General features: G+C 33.1%; 2 protein-coding genes across 2 annotated transcripts; both read right to left on the bottom strand.

The window, feature by feature from the left end:
• Positions 1 to 16: 16 nt before the first annotated feature.
• LOC145567729 (putative disease resistance protein RGA1) lies at positions 17 to 4,796 on the bottom strand. The gene is made up of 2 exons (XM_081627090.1): positions 4,049 to 4,796; positions 17 to 819 (listed from the first exon to the last, which is right to left on the bottom strand). Exons 1-2 carry the CDS (start codon positions 4,695 to 4,697, stop codon positions 17 to 19), a joined length of 1,452 nt encoding a protein of 483 aa, XP_081483216.1. The 5' UTR covers positions 4,698 to 4,796.
• Positions 4,797 to 13,598: 8,802 nt separating this feature from the next.
• On the bottom strand, positions 13,599 to 16,668 carry LOC145567730 (uncharacterized). The gene is made up of 3 exons (XM_081627092.1): positions 16,355 to 16,668; positions 14,869 to 14,979; positions 13,599 to 14,240 (listed from the first exon to the last, which is right to left on the bottom strand). The coding sequence occupies exons 1-3, from the start codon at positions 16,469 to 16,471 to the stop codon at positions 13,941 to 13,943; spliced, it is 528 nt and encodes a 175-aa protein (XP_081483218.1). The 5' UTR covers positions 16,472 to 16,668; the 3' UTR covers positions 13,599 to 13,940.
• Between the last annotated feature and the right edge of the window lie 1,608 nt (positions 16,669 to 18,276).

The raw sequence follows: 18,276 nt of genomic DNA on the forward strand, positions 1-18,276 counted from the left end.
CAAACACCTTAGCTGCTCAATCATCCATCAATTCTCTACTATCAAATTGTTGGATTAGCCCAAGAGCCATCCAATTACATCTCAGCCATTGTTTTGGTACTCTAAGGTCCTTTGGAAGCACAGCACAAAAGGAAAAGCACTTTTTCAAAAACGGAGATGGCAGATGATTGTAGCTGAGCTTCAACGATGGTAATATTCCAGTCTCATCATCCTGTGGTAAATCCCATAATTCACTTCGTTCAATATTCTCCCACTCGAATGAATGTTGCTTAGTTTGCAATATTCCTCCAATGGTCTTTATTGCCAGGGGATTTCCCTTACATTTCCGAACAATCTTTTCACCAGAGGTCTTCAACATAGATATGTTCTCCAGAGACTTATTTGCAAAGGCAACTTGTTTAAACAAAGACCAACTATCATCTTCTGAGAGCTCTGTTAATTCATAAGATGAAGACGCGTGCATTGTCTGTGCAACAACTTTATCTCTAGTTGTAACCAGTATCATGCTTTCCTTAGAACCGCCAATACTTTCCAGTGAACTTTTCATTGCATTCCAAAGACCTTGATGGGTATTCCAAACATCGTCAAGCACTAGTAAGTATCTCTGTCCTTCTAGCTTTTCCTTGAGTTTTCTTACTGCTACTTCGCCGCTCCAGCTGGCATTCTCTTTACCGTTCATGTCAACGTACTCCAGTATTTTCAATAACATCTTCACAATGTTAAAATCTTCTGATACAACAATCCAAATTCTTTGGCCAAATGTATCCGTCACTCGCTTGTCTTCAAAAATGTTTTTAGCTAGGCTTGTTTTTCCAATGCCTGTGTCGTACATAGGTACCGGATACTTTAAATGCCTACTATAAACATGTTAAGTTGCTAATTATCCAAAAGTAATTACTATGTTACAGTGCTTACCCAATCAAATTGTTTTAAAAATGAGATGTCTTAAGCTCATCTTAATTGTTTTTCACTACCTTATAAAAAGTTTAACAAAACTCTTATGAATTGCATGGATATTATATCCCTAAAAATGTTCATTTACATATTTGCTCCCATTTGATTTCAAATACCTTAAAATTGTCTCTTGAATTCCCTAAATTGATTTAAAAAGTTATGTTTATTTCAATATTTAAAATCATCTATTACTATCTCCATTTCTTTTTGTTTTAATATTTTCTTTAAAGTAGCTCAACTAAAGTTTTGGACATTTCACAACTACATAACTTTCGACACATTTATCACCTATATACAAATAGTTTTAATAAAAATTATGCAAACAGGCATAGGGTATAAAGGTGATCGGTAATGATTTTTCTCAAAGAGCTAGTCATACTGCGTGCATCGCACGCGTTGGAATCCCTAGTTGTTTAAAAAGTATGAGATTTGTGAGAAGATAAATACTCATATTGAGTGTGAGTGGGGTAATTAATGTTTCCATTTAGTTAAGCCAAAAAAAAACATTTAAAGAGCGTTGCATTAACTAAACAATTGGTGGTTTGTACACCCGGGTGTAGCATGCGCATGATACACTTAGATTAAAGCGGAAAGAACATAGTATATAATTATAAATAACATCATGAATTTATAAAAAAAACATATCACTTAAATATAAAGAACACATTATTTTATGAGAAACAACTTTTAAAAAGGTAAAAGATATTTATTAATTGAGTTTTACCAATAATTTAATGTCAAATCATTTCAAAATATTCAGATATGAAAAATTTCTATATCTAAAATTATTTTCACACAAATATAATTCAAAATTTCATTCTTAAATTTCAAAAATTCAAAATTCAAAATATAAGAACATACTTCCTCCATTTTTATTTACTTGACTAACATTTCTAAAATAGAAATGTCGTATTACTTGACTCATACTATATGTGGTAAGGTTTTGGTGGATAAATTCTCTAAATTACCCTCAAAAAGTGCACATGGAGGCAACTTTTGAGAGTAATTAGGTAAGTCATGTGCAACAAGGGCCACAAAACTACTATTTCTCTCTCCTTTCCTTAAATATTGTGCTCAATACTATAAGTCAAGTAAATAGAAACGGAGGAAATATTATATAAGTAAGAAGAACATAATTTGTATTATATACCCAAAGAACATGATTAATTTATAAACCTTAAAGAACATTATTTGTAATTTACAGAACATATAGTTTAGACTCAACAAAACATACTTCAACCTGATTAATGTTCTTTTATCATTGCAATTATAAAATGATAAAAGAACATCATCTTCAATCTTAGAAAATAACACCAAAATAGAAAAATAGATTAAAAAAAAAGGAAAAAAAAGAAAAAAAAAACCAAAAATATCTTTTCTTTCAACAACGAATTTGTCAATTACAACTTTCAATTAAATGATTCGTCGAAACAATAAAATCAACTCCGTAATAATATTAAATCACTTCAAAATTTAAAATTTATCATTTCCGTCTCTGTAAACTCAATTTCTCTCTCTTAATAAAAAAAAGGAAATTTTGCAATAAACCACCTTTTATAACCAATTTTTTAAACCACCTTATAAAATTTATTTTGCAAAGACACGCCTTAATCAATTTTTTTTTTTTGCAACACCACACCTTTGGCCGAAAAAGAGGGTTTGACCCTTTTTTTCCGGCGTAGACCCGATCACGTGTGAGGCACGTGACCTCTTAAAACCATTCTCCAATAAAGCCATCCGCCAAGTTGCCCAACGCCCACCCACCCTAGCCACCGAAACCGCCTTACCCACCCCACCACCACTAGATCTTGACATTCACCTCTTACCCACCCTACCATAACCACCAAAAACTCACATCGACGCTATCCCAACCTCTTAAACCACCGTCTTCAACCTTAGCTACCTCATAAACAACCACTAGTCAAACTACCTCCATCAACAAAAACAACCGACAACCTCAACAACACCATCGCCATAAACCTCAACACCAACAACAAAAACACCCGACATCCACGCATAATAAATATATATATAAAAAACCAATAACCTTAAAATATGAACAAGAATTGACAAAAAAATATGAGCAAGAATTCTCCCCTTATTTGCAAATTCCAATTCAATTGCACAACCTCACAGCTTCACCAGATTGATTTTTTGGGGAAAGAATCAGTTTTCTGGTTACCCATTCAAGGTTTTGCTTCAAAAGATTAAGGAAGAGAAAGAGTAGGAATTAAGGGGCAATTCGTGGGGTAAGGGTCTGTTCACATTTACTTAATTTCAGTTCAGTTCAGTTCAGCTCCAATCAGTTCAGTTCAGCATTTCTCTCTCTCATAAAATATTCATTTCAGCTCAGTTCAGTTTAGTTCAGCTCCAACCAGTTCAGTTCAGTTCAGCTCCAATTAGTTCAGTTCAGTAAATTTGAACAGGCCCTAAGCTTGATTAATCATTTGTGGGAATTAAATAACAAATTTTGTCACTTGGCTTAATTTCGCTGGAAAGAATGGAGCTCGTTGCCTTCAATGGAGATTTATTCAAAGAAGAAAGAATAACATAGGAGAGAGAGTGTAAATGGAGGGGAAAAGGGGAAAAATGAAAAAGGGTGGTTTTGAGTGAGCACATGACTCACACATGGTGGAGTCAACGTCGGAATAAAGGGTCAAACCCTTTTTTCTGGCCAAAGGTGTGACATTGTAAAAAAATAAAAAAAATGATTAAGGTGTGCCTTTGCAAAAAAAAAAAAAAAAAAATGATTAAGGTGTGTCTTTGCAAAAAAAAAATAAAATTTATAAAGTGGTTTCTTGTAAAAAATTGGTTATAAAAGGTGCTTTATTGCAAAATTTCCCAAAAAAATGTAAAATTTTGTTTATCAAAAGTAATATGGAATGTCTATTAAAAAAAAAAAGTAATGTGATATGTAAATAATAAATCAATTTCATAAATCAAGGAATACAAATAACAAATCAATCTCTTAACTCAAGGAGAGAATCATTGTTTTTTTGTTTTTGTTTTTTTTTTTTTTTTTTTTTTTTTTTGGCATGGTATACTCAGGTGTACGATGAAATTTTCAAAATAAAATCCAAAAATAGAATGATACCTCCAAAACCGATGATAGCCACAACAGAAAGGCAGTTATTGGTGGTGACATAGTCAGTATCCAAGGAAGGGTTGCACAATTTGTCTACCAAAGAATCAACATCAGTATCTCTGCCAACGAACCTGGACATATCTACGTTCTGTCGAAGCTGTTGCAGGCGATCACCTGCAGCCGCGCCTTCATTTATGATAAAGTTTCTTGCAGCTGGGTCTAGAGCCTGGAGCTGGACAATGGTTTGAGCCTCTTTCAAGGCTTCATCAATGTTGGTATTGATCCTACCAATCCACTTGCCAATCTTACGCCGAAATAAGACCTGTTTCAAAGGCCAAAAGACCCGTTTCCTTTGTGACCTTTTTTTCATGACAACATCATGCTGCTTCTCATAAGCCACCACATCCAACATATTCTCCGCATCATATAGAATGTTGACGACATTTCTCATCCACAGTTCTACTGGGTCTCTACTACTATTATTAGCAGCAGTCTTGTTGAGCACATAGCTTGAGATTATATCGATCTTGCGCTGGAGCTCGTTGAGTTCTTTTCGGAAGCCCCTCATCAGTTTGATCTCCCCCTTCAACCGACTCACCATAACCTCAATCATGGGTTTCATAGCCTCAACCAAAAGCGGAGCTATAGATTCAGCCATTTTTTTTTTATTTTTTTTTTTTTTTTGAAGGAAAGGAATTATTTTACCCTCAGGGTATGATGTATGATTAGATGAACACTCCTAATTGTTCAATTGGTGAGAAAATGTCCATACCCACTCAGTATAAATAAATGTCCAAACAACGTCCATCATGTCTGAATGCCATCATTTTCCATGTGGGATTAAGAATGGCAATCCAGTCCGGATCCGACCATATTCCGCTCCGATCCGAATCCGAGAAAAAAATAATCCGAGTTCGACTCTGTTAAAATAATTCGACTCCGAGTCTTAGGAGGGTTAGAGTCGGATCCTACAAAAAATCCGCCTCCGACAAATGTCCGACTCTGACGGATTATCCGACTCCGACTCCGACTCCAATAGATAGTGGATTTTTGTGTGGGTCATGGTGGCATTGGGTGTGGGTTGTAAGGCCCAAATAGCCCAATTTCTCAAAGTATAATTGAATAACGAAAAAAAAACTCGGAGTTGGGTCGGATCGGAGTCGGAGGTCGGATATTGGAGTCGGAGTCGAAATCGAATGTCGGAGTCGGAGTCAGATTTAGCCTCCGACTTCCTGTCGGGTTGTAGTCGGATTTAGCATAATCCGCTCCAAATCCGACCCGTTGCCATCCCTATATGGGATGTTCCCCATGACACAATAATGTCCATAATTGTACAACGTTGTAGACTTTTCAACACTCCCCCGCAATTATGAAGTTATACCCTCATATTAACATGTATAGTACTACTCTGTATAGGAAAACGGGTTAAAACGCATTTATTTATATTGTTAATTTAGAGAAACAACGAATCTAATGAGAAGTAAAAGTTTTTTTTTTTGCTTGTTAAACAAGTAAAAATATGATACTATTGATGTGATTATTTAAGGTCGGAGATAATATATTACTGTATAGGATGATATCTGGGCATGACCGATATCTTGCGAAAGCACATGACCAGATCACAAGAAGATGCTGATATGTTACAGAAAGAGGACATGTCGGCCTGCCGCAATTTAACACGTGGCAACAGAAGCTCAACACTTGGCACAAAAGGCTCTGTATGGATGAGAGCCACCTGTCAAGGTAAACTATTATAAATAGTTGGTAAGACCTCATTAATGAGGGCATTAATTACTCTCTCTCTCTCATCTCTCTCTACTTTCTCTCTCTTACTTACCTTCTTTTCTCAAACACTTTCTGACTTTATCATCGGAGTGGTTATCCCCGGATCACCCCGGGGTTAGCTAACTTCTTCTCATTGTGTAGGTTCTCAGCTTGCCGATAGGGGTATCAGAATCTCAGGTCCGAGTTCCTGGAGGAGTCGGGATCAGACAGAAACAATTACTGTAATATATTCTTGTTTACTTATGAATAACAACATAGTCATAAAAGTTTATTTTTAGGAAAACTATAACAAAAGTGCATACCCGGCCATACTATTGCATAAAATTACATTAATTACAAATAGAAGGACATAAACATTAAATAATAATCACAACATTGTGATAAAGATTAAAGAGTACGTACATCATAAAGCCTTATAATATACAGAACAAAAAAAATAAAAATAAAGCCTTAGAATATTAGGATTAAAAAAATAAAAAAATACTGCTATATATTTTACATCATTTCTTCGTATATGATAATAACACATTACTACGTATAAAAAAATACAAGAAAGATATGTTTCCATGATAAACATTTTTTTTTTTCCTTTCACAGAGATAAGTTGGGATGACCTCTGATAATACATGAAGACATGTACTTCATTGTATATTCCCTCAAAAAAAAAAAAATGTACTTCATTGTATATACTCCGTAGTTTATTACCTTATACCTTGTCCAAATAAAGTTCATTAACGTCATTTTCCAAGTGGGATGTTTCCCACTTACCCCAAGACTATTATTTCCATACTTTGTAGACTTTTCAACACTCCAATTTAGAAGTTATACTACGTGTAACGGTGTAAGTAGCACTGTCAAAACGGTTTGACAGTTTGGTTTCAGTTCGGTTTGAAATCGGTTCGGTCTTCAATCGGATCGGTTTGAAATCGGTTTAATTGTCTCACGGGTCAGTTTTGGTTCGATTTAAATAGTTATCGGTTCGATTCGGTTTCGGTTTATTCTTAAGCGGTTTTAATTCGGTTCGGGTTGTAAACAGTCCGGGTAGTAAACGATTCGGTGCAGACGGGTTGCGGTTTGTTAATGGTGCGGTGTAAACGGTTTTTATCCCGGTTCAAACAGTTTCGGGTTGGAAACGGTTTCGGGTTAGAAATAGTTCGGTTCTTTTTTGGTTCAGTTTATAACTGGTTCAGTTCTTTTTCGATTCAGTTTTTAACTGGTTCGGTTCTTTTTCGGTTCAGTTTATAACTGATTCGGTTCTTCGATGGTTTAACCACTTTAACGTTATTCATATCGGTTCCATTTCAAGTTTACTAAATTACGGTTCGGGTCGGTTTTCGGTTTCAAAAAATAAATTGTTTATCGAGTTGTTTGGATTCGGGCAGTTAAATGGTTTTGGTTTGAAATTTGATAGTACTTGCTAACCTTTTGTGTTCAAAAGTTTTATATAAAGTCGCGAATCATTTCATATTTACTATTTAGACATCATATTCTAAACAAATTCTCATTGATTTTATAAATACATATTATGTTCTGTTTCAAGTTTAGTCATACTGATCTTACTAGTTTATTACGAAGTAGATTATAAGAGTTAGTGTATTAATGTATTATTGTGTTTACAATTAGGTTATTATATGCTTCTTATTTAATAATTTATATCCATGACTAGAGGCAGTAGTGTTGCTAATAGTTTGAGGCAGGGCCTGAGCCTGCTTGTTTTGCTCTTGTTTGTAAACACTGATTATCCTTAATGAAGGATTTGTCTTGCTATTTTAAAAAAAATATTCTAAGATTTCTAATATTTAATCCATTTAATTATATTCCCGTCAAAAAAAAAAAATCCATTTAATTATATAAAAAAGTTTGTAAACGGTTCGATTTAAAAGCGGTTTGGTTCATAAACGGTTCGGTTTATAACCAGTTCGGTTTACAAACAGTTTGGTTTTTAAATGGTTCGGTGCAAACGGGTAGCAGTTTGCTAACGGTTCGGTGTAAGCGGTTTTTTTGCCAGTTTAAATGGTTTCGGGTTGGAACCGGTTTCGGGTTAGATACGGTTCGGTTCTTTTTCGGTTCGGTTTTCTTTCAGTTTGGTTTATATTTGGTTCGGTTTGTTAACGGGTTCGGTTCTTATACGGTTTAACATTATTCGGGTCGATTCGGTTTCGGGTTTACTAAAATACAGTTCGGGTCGGTTTTCGGTTTCAAAAAAATCGGTTTTTAATCGGTTCGGTTCTCATTTGGGTCGGTCGGTTTCGGGCAGTTAAACGGTTTCGGTTTGAAATTTGACAGCACTAGGTGTAAGTGTAATTGGGGTAAAGCAACGTTACATTGATATTACATCGATATTGCATTGGAGCTTGCTGAGATCTTCTTAAAGCCTCGAGTCAAGGCCCTTGACCATAGGTGGAGGTACAGATTCTGCCCTTTTTTGTGATGGAATGATGCTTCCTGGCATCACCGGTGCAGCTCAATGAATAATTGAATGTTCATACTAGTACTAGTAGTACGAAGTACCGTTCCTTAATGTTTTTTACGTTTTCACTTGGAGTGTTCCTTTTTATTCTTTACATTTAGTATCTTTTCTATTTTAGTCATAAATTTTGGACAAAAGTATCCTTGTTTTACAATTTTAATACTCAAAAGTCCTCACTTTTCCATGTGATATTGTATTATTTTAATAGTTTTTCAACACTTATTATTACTTTTTCTCTCCTCTCTCCTCTAAATTTTTCACCCCACATATTAACATTGTATTTTTCAATAAGATTGTACTTTCAATCATTAAATATTTCAACATACTTCTACTTTACAAAATTTCTTAATAACAGTGCATAATTCCAAACGTAAAAAACATAATGGAACAGAAAGAAAACAATATAAAGATAAGTCCCTACAATTTGTGCCTCGACACCTCGTCCGAATAACGTCCACAAATGTCATTTTCCAAGTGGGATGCTTCAGCCCAACACACTACAATTCTATATTTCATTGCGCGTGCTTAAATAGTACTCTCTCTACTATAGTTGAACTTTGTGAACTTTTCAACACCCCACCTTTTTCAGTTTTCACTTGGGTAAGTCTCTAAGAAAGAAGACAAAATGACAAAGTGGGTTTATTTCCCTTACGACTTAAAGGGTATATTTCCTTCTTGTTAAATTGCAAAGTAATTACAATAAAATTGAAAAGTAATTCTATTCAAACCAAAAAAAAAAAAAAAAAACAAAGTACTTGCAATATTTATTTAACCAAGGATTAGTGTAATTGGTGAGGTATTTACCTCAAAACTTTGAAGTTACAACATTCACAAGGTTGAATTCTTTTAAATATCTGGCCCATCTATCTATCTATAACTATATACTAAAGGCAAATTAGGAATGACATGTGTCATCTCCGGATAAAATATTTTCCCGCCTTTTTTTTTGTCTTTCTTTTTTTGATTTTTCTTTTGGTCAAACCTCAATAACAATAAGATATTCTTTTCATATTTAAGGTACTATATAATAGAATATTATTTTTAGCTAATGACTATATATAATCATTCTTTTTTTTTTTTTCTCCAACTTTATTACTTTTGCCAATGAAGTCTATTTCAATTAGAGAAGAAAATATTTTGCTAACATATATAAATGTATATTCTTTACTTTTCTACTCTTCCTATTAATAATACCGTGTGTCAAAATTTTGTGCAAAAATAATTTCAACTAAGAAATTTACAGGACATTAATGTAATATATGAACAATCTTAACTAATCATTTAAAAAAAAAATATAATTTGTGGTGAATACAATTTTTCCTTCCCTACTTCAACATAATAATGTTAATAATAACCTATAAAAAATTAATTAAACAAAATTTATTATATTAATAAAAATTTACATATACTACTCATATATTATGTAAAAATCCCTAACAACTCAATAACTCTAAATTAAAAGGAAAAACATTATTAATTATCACGAAATAAATATATAATCAAATAATTTTGCATAAACATTAAACATTGTGTCGAACAAAGTATGTTAACAAAATTGGGACGAAGGGTATATCTATGTATGTGTGTATGTAATTATGTATCATTTGGGTACTAGTATAACGTTTTCATTTTTTATACGGGGTAGTATAAAACCTCACAGTCCATAAATTTATTTCATTTCAATATTTGTTAAGTGTTTTGCATCAATAATCTTGACATCTTTGACATGAGTATATATTAAAATTATAGCTATTTTTTTTCCTTTAGAAATATACTTGGCAATTCTTTTTTTAGTACATATATAATTCACAATAAAATTTAGTAAAACCGTGCATGGCACGGGACTTAAACTAGTACTAGACTACTTAAGAAAATACCAAGACAAACTTAACAAAGTCAAACATGGGATTTTTTTTCATATATTTGTCAAAGATTATTCATATTTAAAGTTTTTCAATCTTCAATTTTATTTTATTTTTAATAGTATTTTCTATCATCAATTTAATTCTTAATATAACAAATAAATAAAAAAACGAAGACGGCTGTTTCTAGACCATTATAATAAGAAATTTACATCATAACCGTTACTTGAAGTAGCTATTTCTAGACCTGTAAACCGTCACTTGAATTATTGGTTTTCAACTGAAAACTACTACTTAAGGGCTTGTTTGACATTATTTTTGGTTTTTAATTTCCTTTTTTTTGAAAACCAAAAACAGGAAACAAGAAAAAAGTTTTTCCACTTTTCTGTCAGTTTTCAAAATTATCATGATTTTAATAAGTTTAAATAATTTACAGGACATTAATGTAATATATGAACAATCTTAACTAATCATTTAAAAAAAAATATAATTTGTGGTGAATACAATTTTTCCTTCCCTACTTCAACATAATAATGTTAATAATAACCTATAAAAAATTAATTAAACAAAATTTATTATATTAATAAAAATTTACATATACTACTCATATATTATGTAAAAATCCCTAACAACTCAATAACTCTAAATTAAAAGGAAAAACATTATTAATTATCACGAAATAAATATATAATCAAATAATTTTGCATAAACATTAAACATTGTGTCGAACAAAGTATGTTAACAAAATTGGGACGAAGGGTATATCTATGTATGTGTGTATGTAATTATGTATCATTTGGGTACTAGTATAACGTTTTCATTTTTTATACGGGGTAGTATAAAACCTCACAGTCCATAAATTTATTTCATTTCAATATTTGTTAAGTGTTTTGCATCAATAATCTTGACATCTTTGACATGAGTATATATTAAAATTATAGCTATTTTTTTTCCTTTAGAAATATACTTGGCAATTCTTTTTTTAGTACATATATAATTCACAATAAAATTTAGTAAAACCGTGCATGGCACGGGACTTAAACTAGTACTAGACTACTTAAGAAAATACCAAGACAAACTTAACAAAGTCAAACATGGGATTTTTTTTCATATATTTGTCAAAGATTATTCATATTTAAAGTTTTTCAATCTTCAATTTTATTTTATTTTTAATAGTATTTTCTATCATCAATTTAATTCTTAATATAACAAATAAATAAAAAAACGAAGACGGCTGTTTCTAGACCATTATAATAAGAAATTTACATCATAACCGTTACTTGAAGTAGCTATTTCTAGACCTGTAAACCGTCACTTGAATTATTGGTTTTCAACTGAAAACTACTACTTAAGGGCTTGTTTGACATTATTTTTGGTTTTTAATTTCCTTTTTTTTGAAAACCAAAAACAGGAAACAAGAAAAAAGTTTTTCCACTTTTCTGTCAATTTTCAAAATTATCATGATTTTAATAAGTTTAAATAATTTTTGATTCATTATGGGACATATATGACATACTTTTAAAAAACAAAAAACCAAAAAACAGAAAACCACAGTAATACCTAACGAACCCTAAAATAGAGGTTTTAAGGTCTAAAAAGCCTCTGAACCGGTACGTGAAAAAAACTCCTAATGTGCGTATGTGAAACAATAAACTCGGAATATAAAATAAAATAAAAATTCGTATTGAAACTTGGATGAGTTAATAGCATTGTTGAGGGGAAGGGCTTGCAAAAGGTTTGACACATAGTTTTAAATAACGCATAGAATGAAGACCAAAATATGAATTTTATAATATAAACTTATAAAGTATAGTTTGGTGGGGCTATATTTAGTTGGTGCAAGTTGAAAAAAAACATCATCACAATATTGAAAGTGAGGTTAGTGTGAGGAAAATATAGAATAACATTGACCCTTTACCAAATATGAAAGAGCTGCAATTAATTAGAAAAGGTGAAAAGAAAAGTGTTGCAATTCATCCGAATTGAAGGAGTGAAAATATATGTTAATAGTAATTTAACAACATTTTACATGATAACATTTGATTATTTTACATGCTTCTGCAGCTCCACCCATAACTAAGTACATGCTTTTCTTCCATTCAAAAAAAAAAGGAACATGCTTTTCTTCCTGCATTTCCTTTCCATTATCATTCAGAAATCTAGGCTTGTTGGGTTTCATGGGCTTTAGGGTATCACACTATCACGAACTCTTAGTTACAAACTTACAATCTGGTACCATATATAGTAGCCCGATTATTGCCAGATTAGAGAAATTTGAAAAAAAAAAAAAAAAATAGTAATAAAATAAGAAAAATTTATTATTATTAATCCCAACTTTGAGTCATTTACTTTCATTAATCTCAAATATCGATTATTCCTGAATAATCCCAACTTTGGGGGCATTTTCTTTCATCGGGCCCAAACCGATCAACAACAGTTAATGACCTGTTATACTAGGTTATTGGACACGTGTCAACACGTGATTTGTCTAAAAAATTAAAAAAAAAAAGTTTTTTTTAAAAAAAAAATTAAATTAAAAAAAAACCACCACCACCACCACCACCCCCACCCTCCTCCCCTTTCCCTCGCCGGAACTCACCACCGAAACCGTCGACCGGCGTTCCCACTCCCTCCTCCATCCCGTAAAATGCCCCCATGTCCCCCTGTCAGAAACAATTGGAACCACCCCTCCCCTTCGTAGCCCAGCCCGCCAGCCTCCCTACCGGATTATCCCTCCAAACCCAAGCAACCCCTTGCTCCACCGCACAGCACCCTTCCTTCGCCAACCCACAAACCGCACATCCAGCTCCATGCATTCCTACCTCGCAACCCAACCCAACCAATAGCTCCACACCCAACCCACGCAACAGCAACCCAACCAACAATTACTCCACATTCGGCACAAGAGAAGGGGAATCCGGCGAAAATTGAACTCTCAACCCAAACCCTCTCCCCTTCTCATGGCCCTCGAACACGTCCCTGCCGATCCGCGCTCAAGGCGGCGTCGCCCATATGTTAGTGGTTACCGGAACCCCTTTTGTTTGTACTGTGGTTGCCGGGATCTGGGTGAGGCATGTAGTGAGAAGGGAGATGGTGGTTTATCGGTGGGAGTTGGGGAGGAAGGGAGGTGGGGCTGCGGTGGGATGGAGGTGGTCACGTGGCTGGGTTTGTTAGTTTTTTTTTTTTTTTTTTTTTTTTTTTTTTTTTTTTTAATTTCTTCTTTATATGATTTTTTTTTTAAAAAAAAAAATTGTGACTTGTGGCCTTTAAGAAAAAAAATAAAAAAGTTACCTTTTCATCAGGTCACCGGTTATTTGACCTGATGAAAGAAAATGACCCCCAAAGTTGGGACTATTTAGAAATAATCAATAGTTAGGATTAATGAAAGTAAATGGCCCAAAGTTGGGATTAATAATAACAAATTTTCCTAAAAATAATCATATGTACCACTGAATAGAACTTGCTTCAATTAAAAGTTGTGAATTACACAGTTGTTACAAATTTACAATAGCTTGAGCTTCAGCAACTGAAGTCATTGGAGCATAAATCTGCTAACCATCAGCATATGTTTAAAAACGACAAAAGTAAGCTCTCATTTCATGAATCAATCAAAATTTCTGCTTCTAATTATCATTCAACAAAAAACTGAATTTCAGATTTTCAGTATTTCAATATTTATCTTGGAACTCTATTCCTGTCCCTCGTAATACAGATGACAAGCATATCATTTCATAATTATTCATCGCATAGCATGTTTTGTCAAAATCTCTTATAATTATTTAATCTAACCTTGTTTAGAGAGAGGAAGATTTTGTTCTTTTTGTGACTTCTTCATTTCAGCGGCCACCTCTGCCTCAGCTTTTTCAAGCAGAGCCTGTTTGAACATGGCACTCATTGTTTCCATATTTGTTTGGTTAGCACTGTTTACATCTCCAGCTGCCTGTGTTTCAGCTTTCTCAATCAGAGCTTGTTTATACATGGAACCCATCATTTCCATCTTTGCTTTCTCTTTCTCCATCTGCATATCCATAAGAACTCCCACTTCCTTGTCAATTGGCTTGAAATACTCATTAATATCACCTTCCTGCACATAAAAGTTAATGAAGTTTTTAAAAGCCTTGAATTCATTGAAAGGTCAAACCCGACTGAAAAGTGCAAAATAAACACCCATAGTAAAGGGGTACACATACATGATTCCCTTGTAGTCAAGTTAAGCACAAGTTCCAAATTTATGATGTCATGCTGGCAACATAAATATTATATAAACTGCTTGCATTAAGAACCAAGATTAATAGTCACATTGTCCAAACCCCACTATAGTTAGGGATTCACAATGATTCGAATAAGATAGCCTATATAACAGTTTTTTTTTTTTGGCCATCATGTCTCCAAATGGGGTAAATGCTTAAACATAAGCACATACGGAGTACTTTGTATAATTGAGACCTTTTTTTCTGGATATCTCAAGAAAATAAATGTGAGTGTTGATTCCAAAGAAATTTGGAATCCAGACAAAGGTACTCTGTAGTATTTTCATCTCAACACTGCACAACTTGCAAGATGCAAATTTCAGTACTTAAAAGAGAGAGACATGTAAAACATAACTTCATACTGTCAACAAGACAGCAACATAATTACATGCAACAAGTAAGAGATCCCTCACAGTCCAATCATAAGAGTTACTTGCATAATTAACCAGTAAACAAACTCACCATCTCTTCCAACCTCTTATTTACATTTTGCATTTCTTCCACCATTTTTCGAATTTCAGACAGCATAATTTGTTCAGGGATCTTTCTTGAGGCCTCTTTTTTTTCTTGTGCCTGAATAGAGAACACACATGGAAGAAAATGTTAATTTCACTAATCAATAAATCATCTCTCCTGACATATTCCTTAAAATCAATCAATCAGGTATAACATCCATATCATCCTTACTGATGTAACCAGTCATCTCCAAATGAAAAGAAACAATTATCATAGCATTTGATTGGTGAGAAAAACAGCCTTGGGTTCTAACTTAAAGCAATATTAATTCGCAACTGCAGCAGTACAGCAGAAAGGCTGGGTAGGAAAACAGGCTAAGAGTTAATGGTCTTCATTCAAACATGGGAGTTGTGACATTACAATCTTCTCTAAGTATCAGCCCCATCATCTATTCTATGTAAAGCTAAACTGAAAACCTCACACTGTGAAAGAATGTAAACACTCCTTCCCTACACCCCAACGGCCCAACCCCGTGGCTCCATTACCCACATGGTCTTCTATGTGTATCTATGGTCCTACGCAGTCATCTATATCATATGCCATGGATGGCTTCTTTTACTCTCACACACAGCCGATGTGACGCATCATCATATCTCAACACTTCCTTTCTTCACCCTCATCACTTGATTTTTCTAGGAAGTAAAAAAATTTCCTTAGGATAGTTCAAATTTCAAATTCATACTCATAAAAGCATGATAACATCAAAATCTTAGCTTATGCTCCCTTGATAAACGCATTCAAGGTACCCTTTCACTCAACCTCACATCAAGCATGCAAAATCAGTACATGTAACGCCAAAAGCGTGTAAGCATTAGGCAACTAACTTCAGGGAAGAGGAAAACACTCACCAAACTACACAACCAAATGTATACATTTCAAAGCAGACTAATTCCGTACATGATTACACCAGCAAATATTATCTACAGATTAACACATAATGTTTTAATTCAAGACTCTAAAAGAAGAACCGATCATAAAGACAATTCGACTAATTCCAACAAATTAGAGCTGAGGTAGAGTATGCCTAGCACTCTAAACCTCCCGACATTCGGCCGGTTGACAAATAATTACAGCATAATTGTTGTTCTTAAAGGAACAGCTTTGAACCTGGCAAATTAGTATCCCACAATCCTCACCCTCCCCCCAACAAAACCATCTTACACAATACATTTATCCGGGCAAAACAAAGAATTTCCCAAATACCTCACAAAGAACCCAAAATAGAGTAACATAAATCTCCATTAATTGTCTAATTTAGGTATTAAGCTCCTGAATTTCACATTACAATACCCAATTAAACTCTTTCATAAAAAATGCGAAACAAAAATACCCTAATATAGAATCATACTAATGTCAACAAAAACCCCTAAATTAGAATCAAAAATTGAAATTGACATAGAAAATTTTAAGGAGGAAAAAGAGAGAGAAGTACAGATCGAAGACGCTGCTCAAGCTGCAATCTGTAAGATCGAATGCGACGCTCTTCATAACCAGAAAGAACCCTAACATAGAACATTGCTTTCTTCCCAAATTCCAGTAGCCTCTTCATCACACTCTTTCACTTCTTACAAAGTTAAGCTTAATTTGATCTGTTTTTGTATCAGTTAGTTCTAAATTAGGGTTTCGGATTGATCGGAAGCGGTGGAAAAATCGTTGGGATGAAATCGGCGCCGCCGTTGGTGGTGGCGGGATGAGGAGACCGGGGAAGGATGTGGATGTGCGAAATGAGTATGCGAGTTCGAGAAATGCTATGCTCGTAGTTGATTGTTAGTTTGGATAATTTGTTAACTTTATAGGGGCATAAGTGTAAATTTCGACATTTGTGGGTATGCTGTCCATCATTCTCAATTTCTAATTTATAGGGAAACAAAAATAAAAATAAAAAATTTGAACTAATTAGGTATCAATAATCAATAATAACATAATACTAAAACAGACACCAGGAATGACACGTGCCATTTTCTAATGTTGTTATTTTCCCTCCAAAACCATTCTATCTCTTCTCTTTCCAAAAATATTTTAAAAAATATTTATATAATATGATTTGTAATTGGTTTTATTATATCTTCTATATATATACACAATTAACTAAAATTTTATTCTTAATATATTATAATTCGTATCTTTTCTTGTCAAAATCTTTTAAAAGTATATTTGTATAATATGATTTCTTATTTGGTCTTTTTTTTTTTTTTTTTTTTTTTTTTTTTGTTAATTATGCTTTTTATTTAACGAGATGCATTTTATATTGTGTTGGGAAAAATAAACTGATGTAACTATTTTCTTTTCCCCCAAAATTACAAGATTGCTTTGAGTATCAGCTAAACTCCCTTTCCTCTATTTAATTTCATCTTATCATATCACATCCTATGTTGTTTGTTTTTCTTTTCGACTTCCTACAAACGTTGTTATTATTTTTGTACGTATTGATTTTAAAACTATTCTAATACTATACAGCTTTAATTTTCGCAAAATTAATATTTTTGGTTAAATCCATGCATTGCACGGGCACTAACCTAGTATTTGTATAATTGAGTGTGTTAAGTGTCATTTTAAAAGATAAACTAGTATGTGGCGCGAGCGTTATCTCGATTGTTATTGTTTTTCTTACCTCATATGTATTTATTTTATAATCTTGTGAAAAATAAATAAATTATATAAACTCTAATTTAATTAATATAGGAAAGGAATATATAATGTTAATTATGTGAAATTTAAAATATTAATCAAAGTTGGTTGAGATGGTAAATGTATGACCCTTCTATTTTAGAGGTAACGGGTTTGATTCTCGCTCAAAGCATAATTACATGGCGCATATACTTTGGATAGTGACGTGTATTATGATAAAATCTTTGGAATTCCGAAAAAGAAAATTCCTCCATTCACCAATATAAATAAACATAAAATATTTTTAACATTGCTCAAAATTTAATCTTGGATGTCATGCCAGTATGCCACTATACTAGCCAACTCGAGGATTGTTTTATTAACATTTAAAGTATTCAAGTGCACTTTATTGGGATAGTTATACCATTTGTATACAATGCATTTCTAAGCGAGACATCAATCTTGAGTCGAGAGTGAGAGATAGCTCAAGTGATTAGAGCTCCATTTCCAGTTCCAAGAGATTTTAGAATCGATTCTAATCGCCTGCCATTGTGGCTCTCTAAGCAAAAAAAAAAAAAATAAAAAAATAAAAAAATAAAAAAAAAAATAAAATAAAATCAATCTTGAGCCTATAATCCTATATCATGTGTAGTCTTACTGACTATATTATTTGAAACCAACTTACACTTCCCTTTCCTCCATATTTTGCAGGTTCTGTCAGCCAAGCAGGAAGGCACCAACCATAAG

This window comes from Chenopodium album, chromosome 11 (assembly GCF_948465745.1).
Source record: "Chenopodium album chromosome 11, dcCheAlbu1.1, whole genome shotgun sequence".
Taxonomy (NCBI): Eukaryota; Viridiplantae; Streptophyta; class Magnoliopsida; order Caryophyllales; family Amaranthaceae; genus Chenopodium; species Chenopodium album.

Excerpts from the sequence above, each read along its gene's own strand:
- LOC145567729 (XM_081627090.1), bottom strand. The coding sequence starts at position 4,697 with ATGGCTGAATCTATAGCTCCGCTTTTGGTTGAGGCTATGAAACCCATG. Across the intron at positions 820-4,048 it reads GGCTATCATCGGTTTTGGAG|GCATTGGAAAAACAAGCCTA; the intron begins GTATCATTCTAT and ends TGTACGACACAG.
- LOC145567730 (XM_081627092.1), bottom strand. The coding sequence starts at position 16,471 with ATGAAGAGGCTACTGGAATTTGGGAAGAAAGCAATGTTCTATGTTAGG. Across the intron at positions 14,980-16,354 it reads TTGAGCAGCGTCTTCGATCT|GCACAAGAAAAAAAAGAGGC; the intron begins GTACTTCTCTCT and ends TTCTCTATTCAG. Across the intron at positions 14,241-14,868 it reads ATAAGAGGTTGGAAGAGATG|GAAGGTGATATTAATGAGTA; the intron begins GTGAGTTTGTTT and ends TTTTATGTGCAG.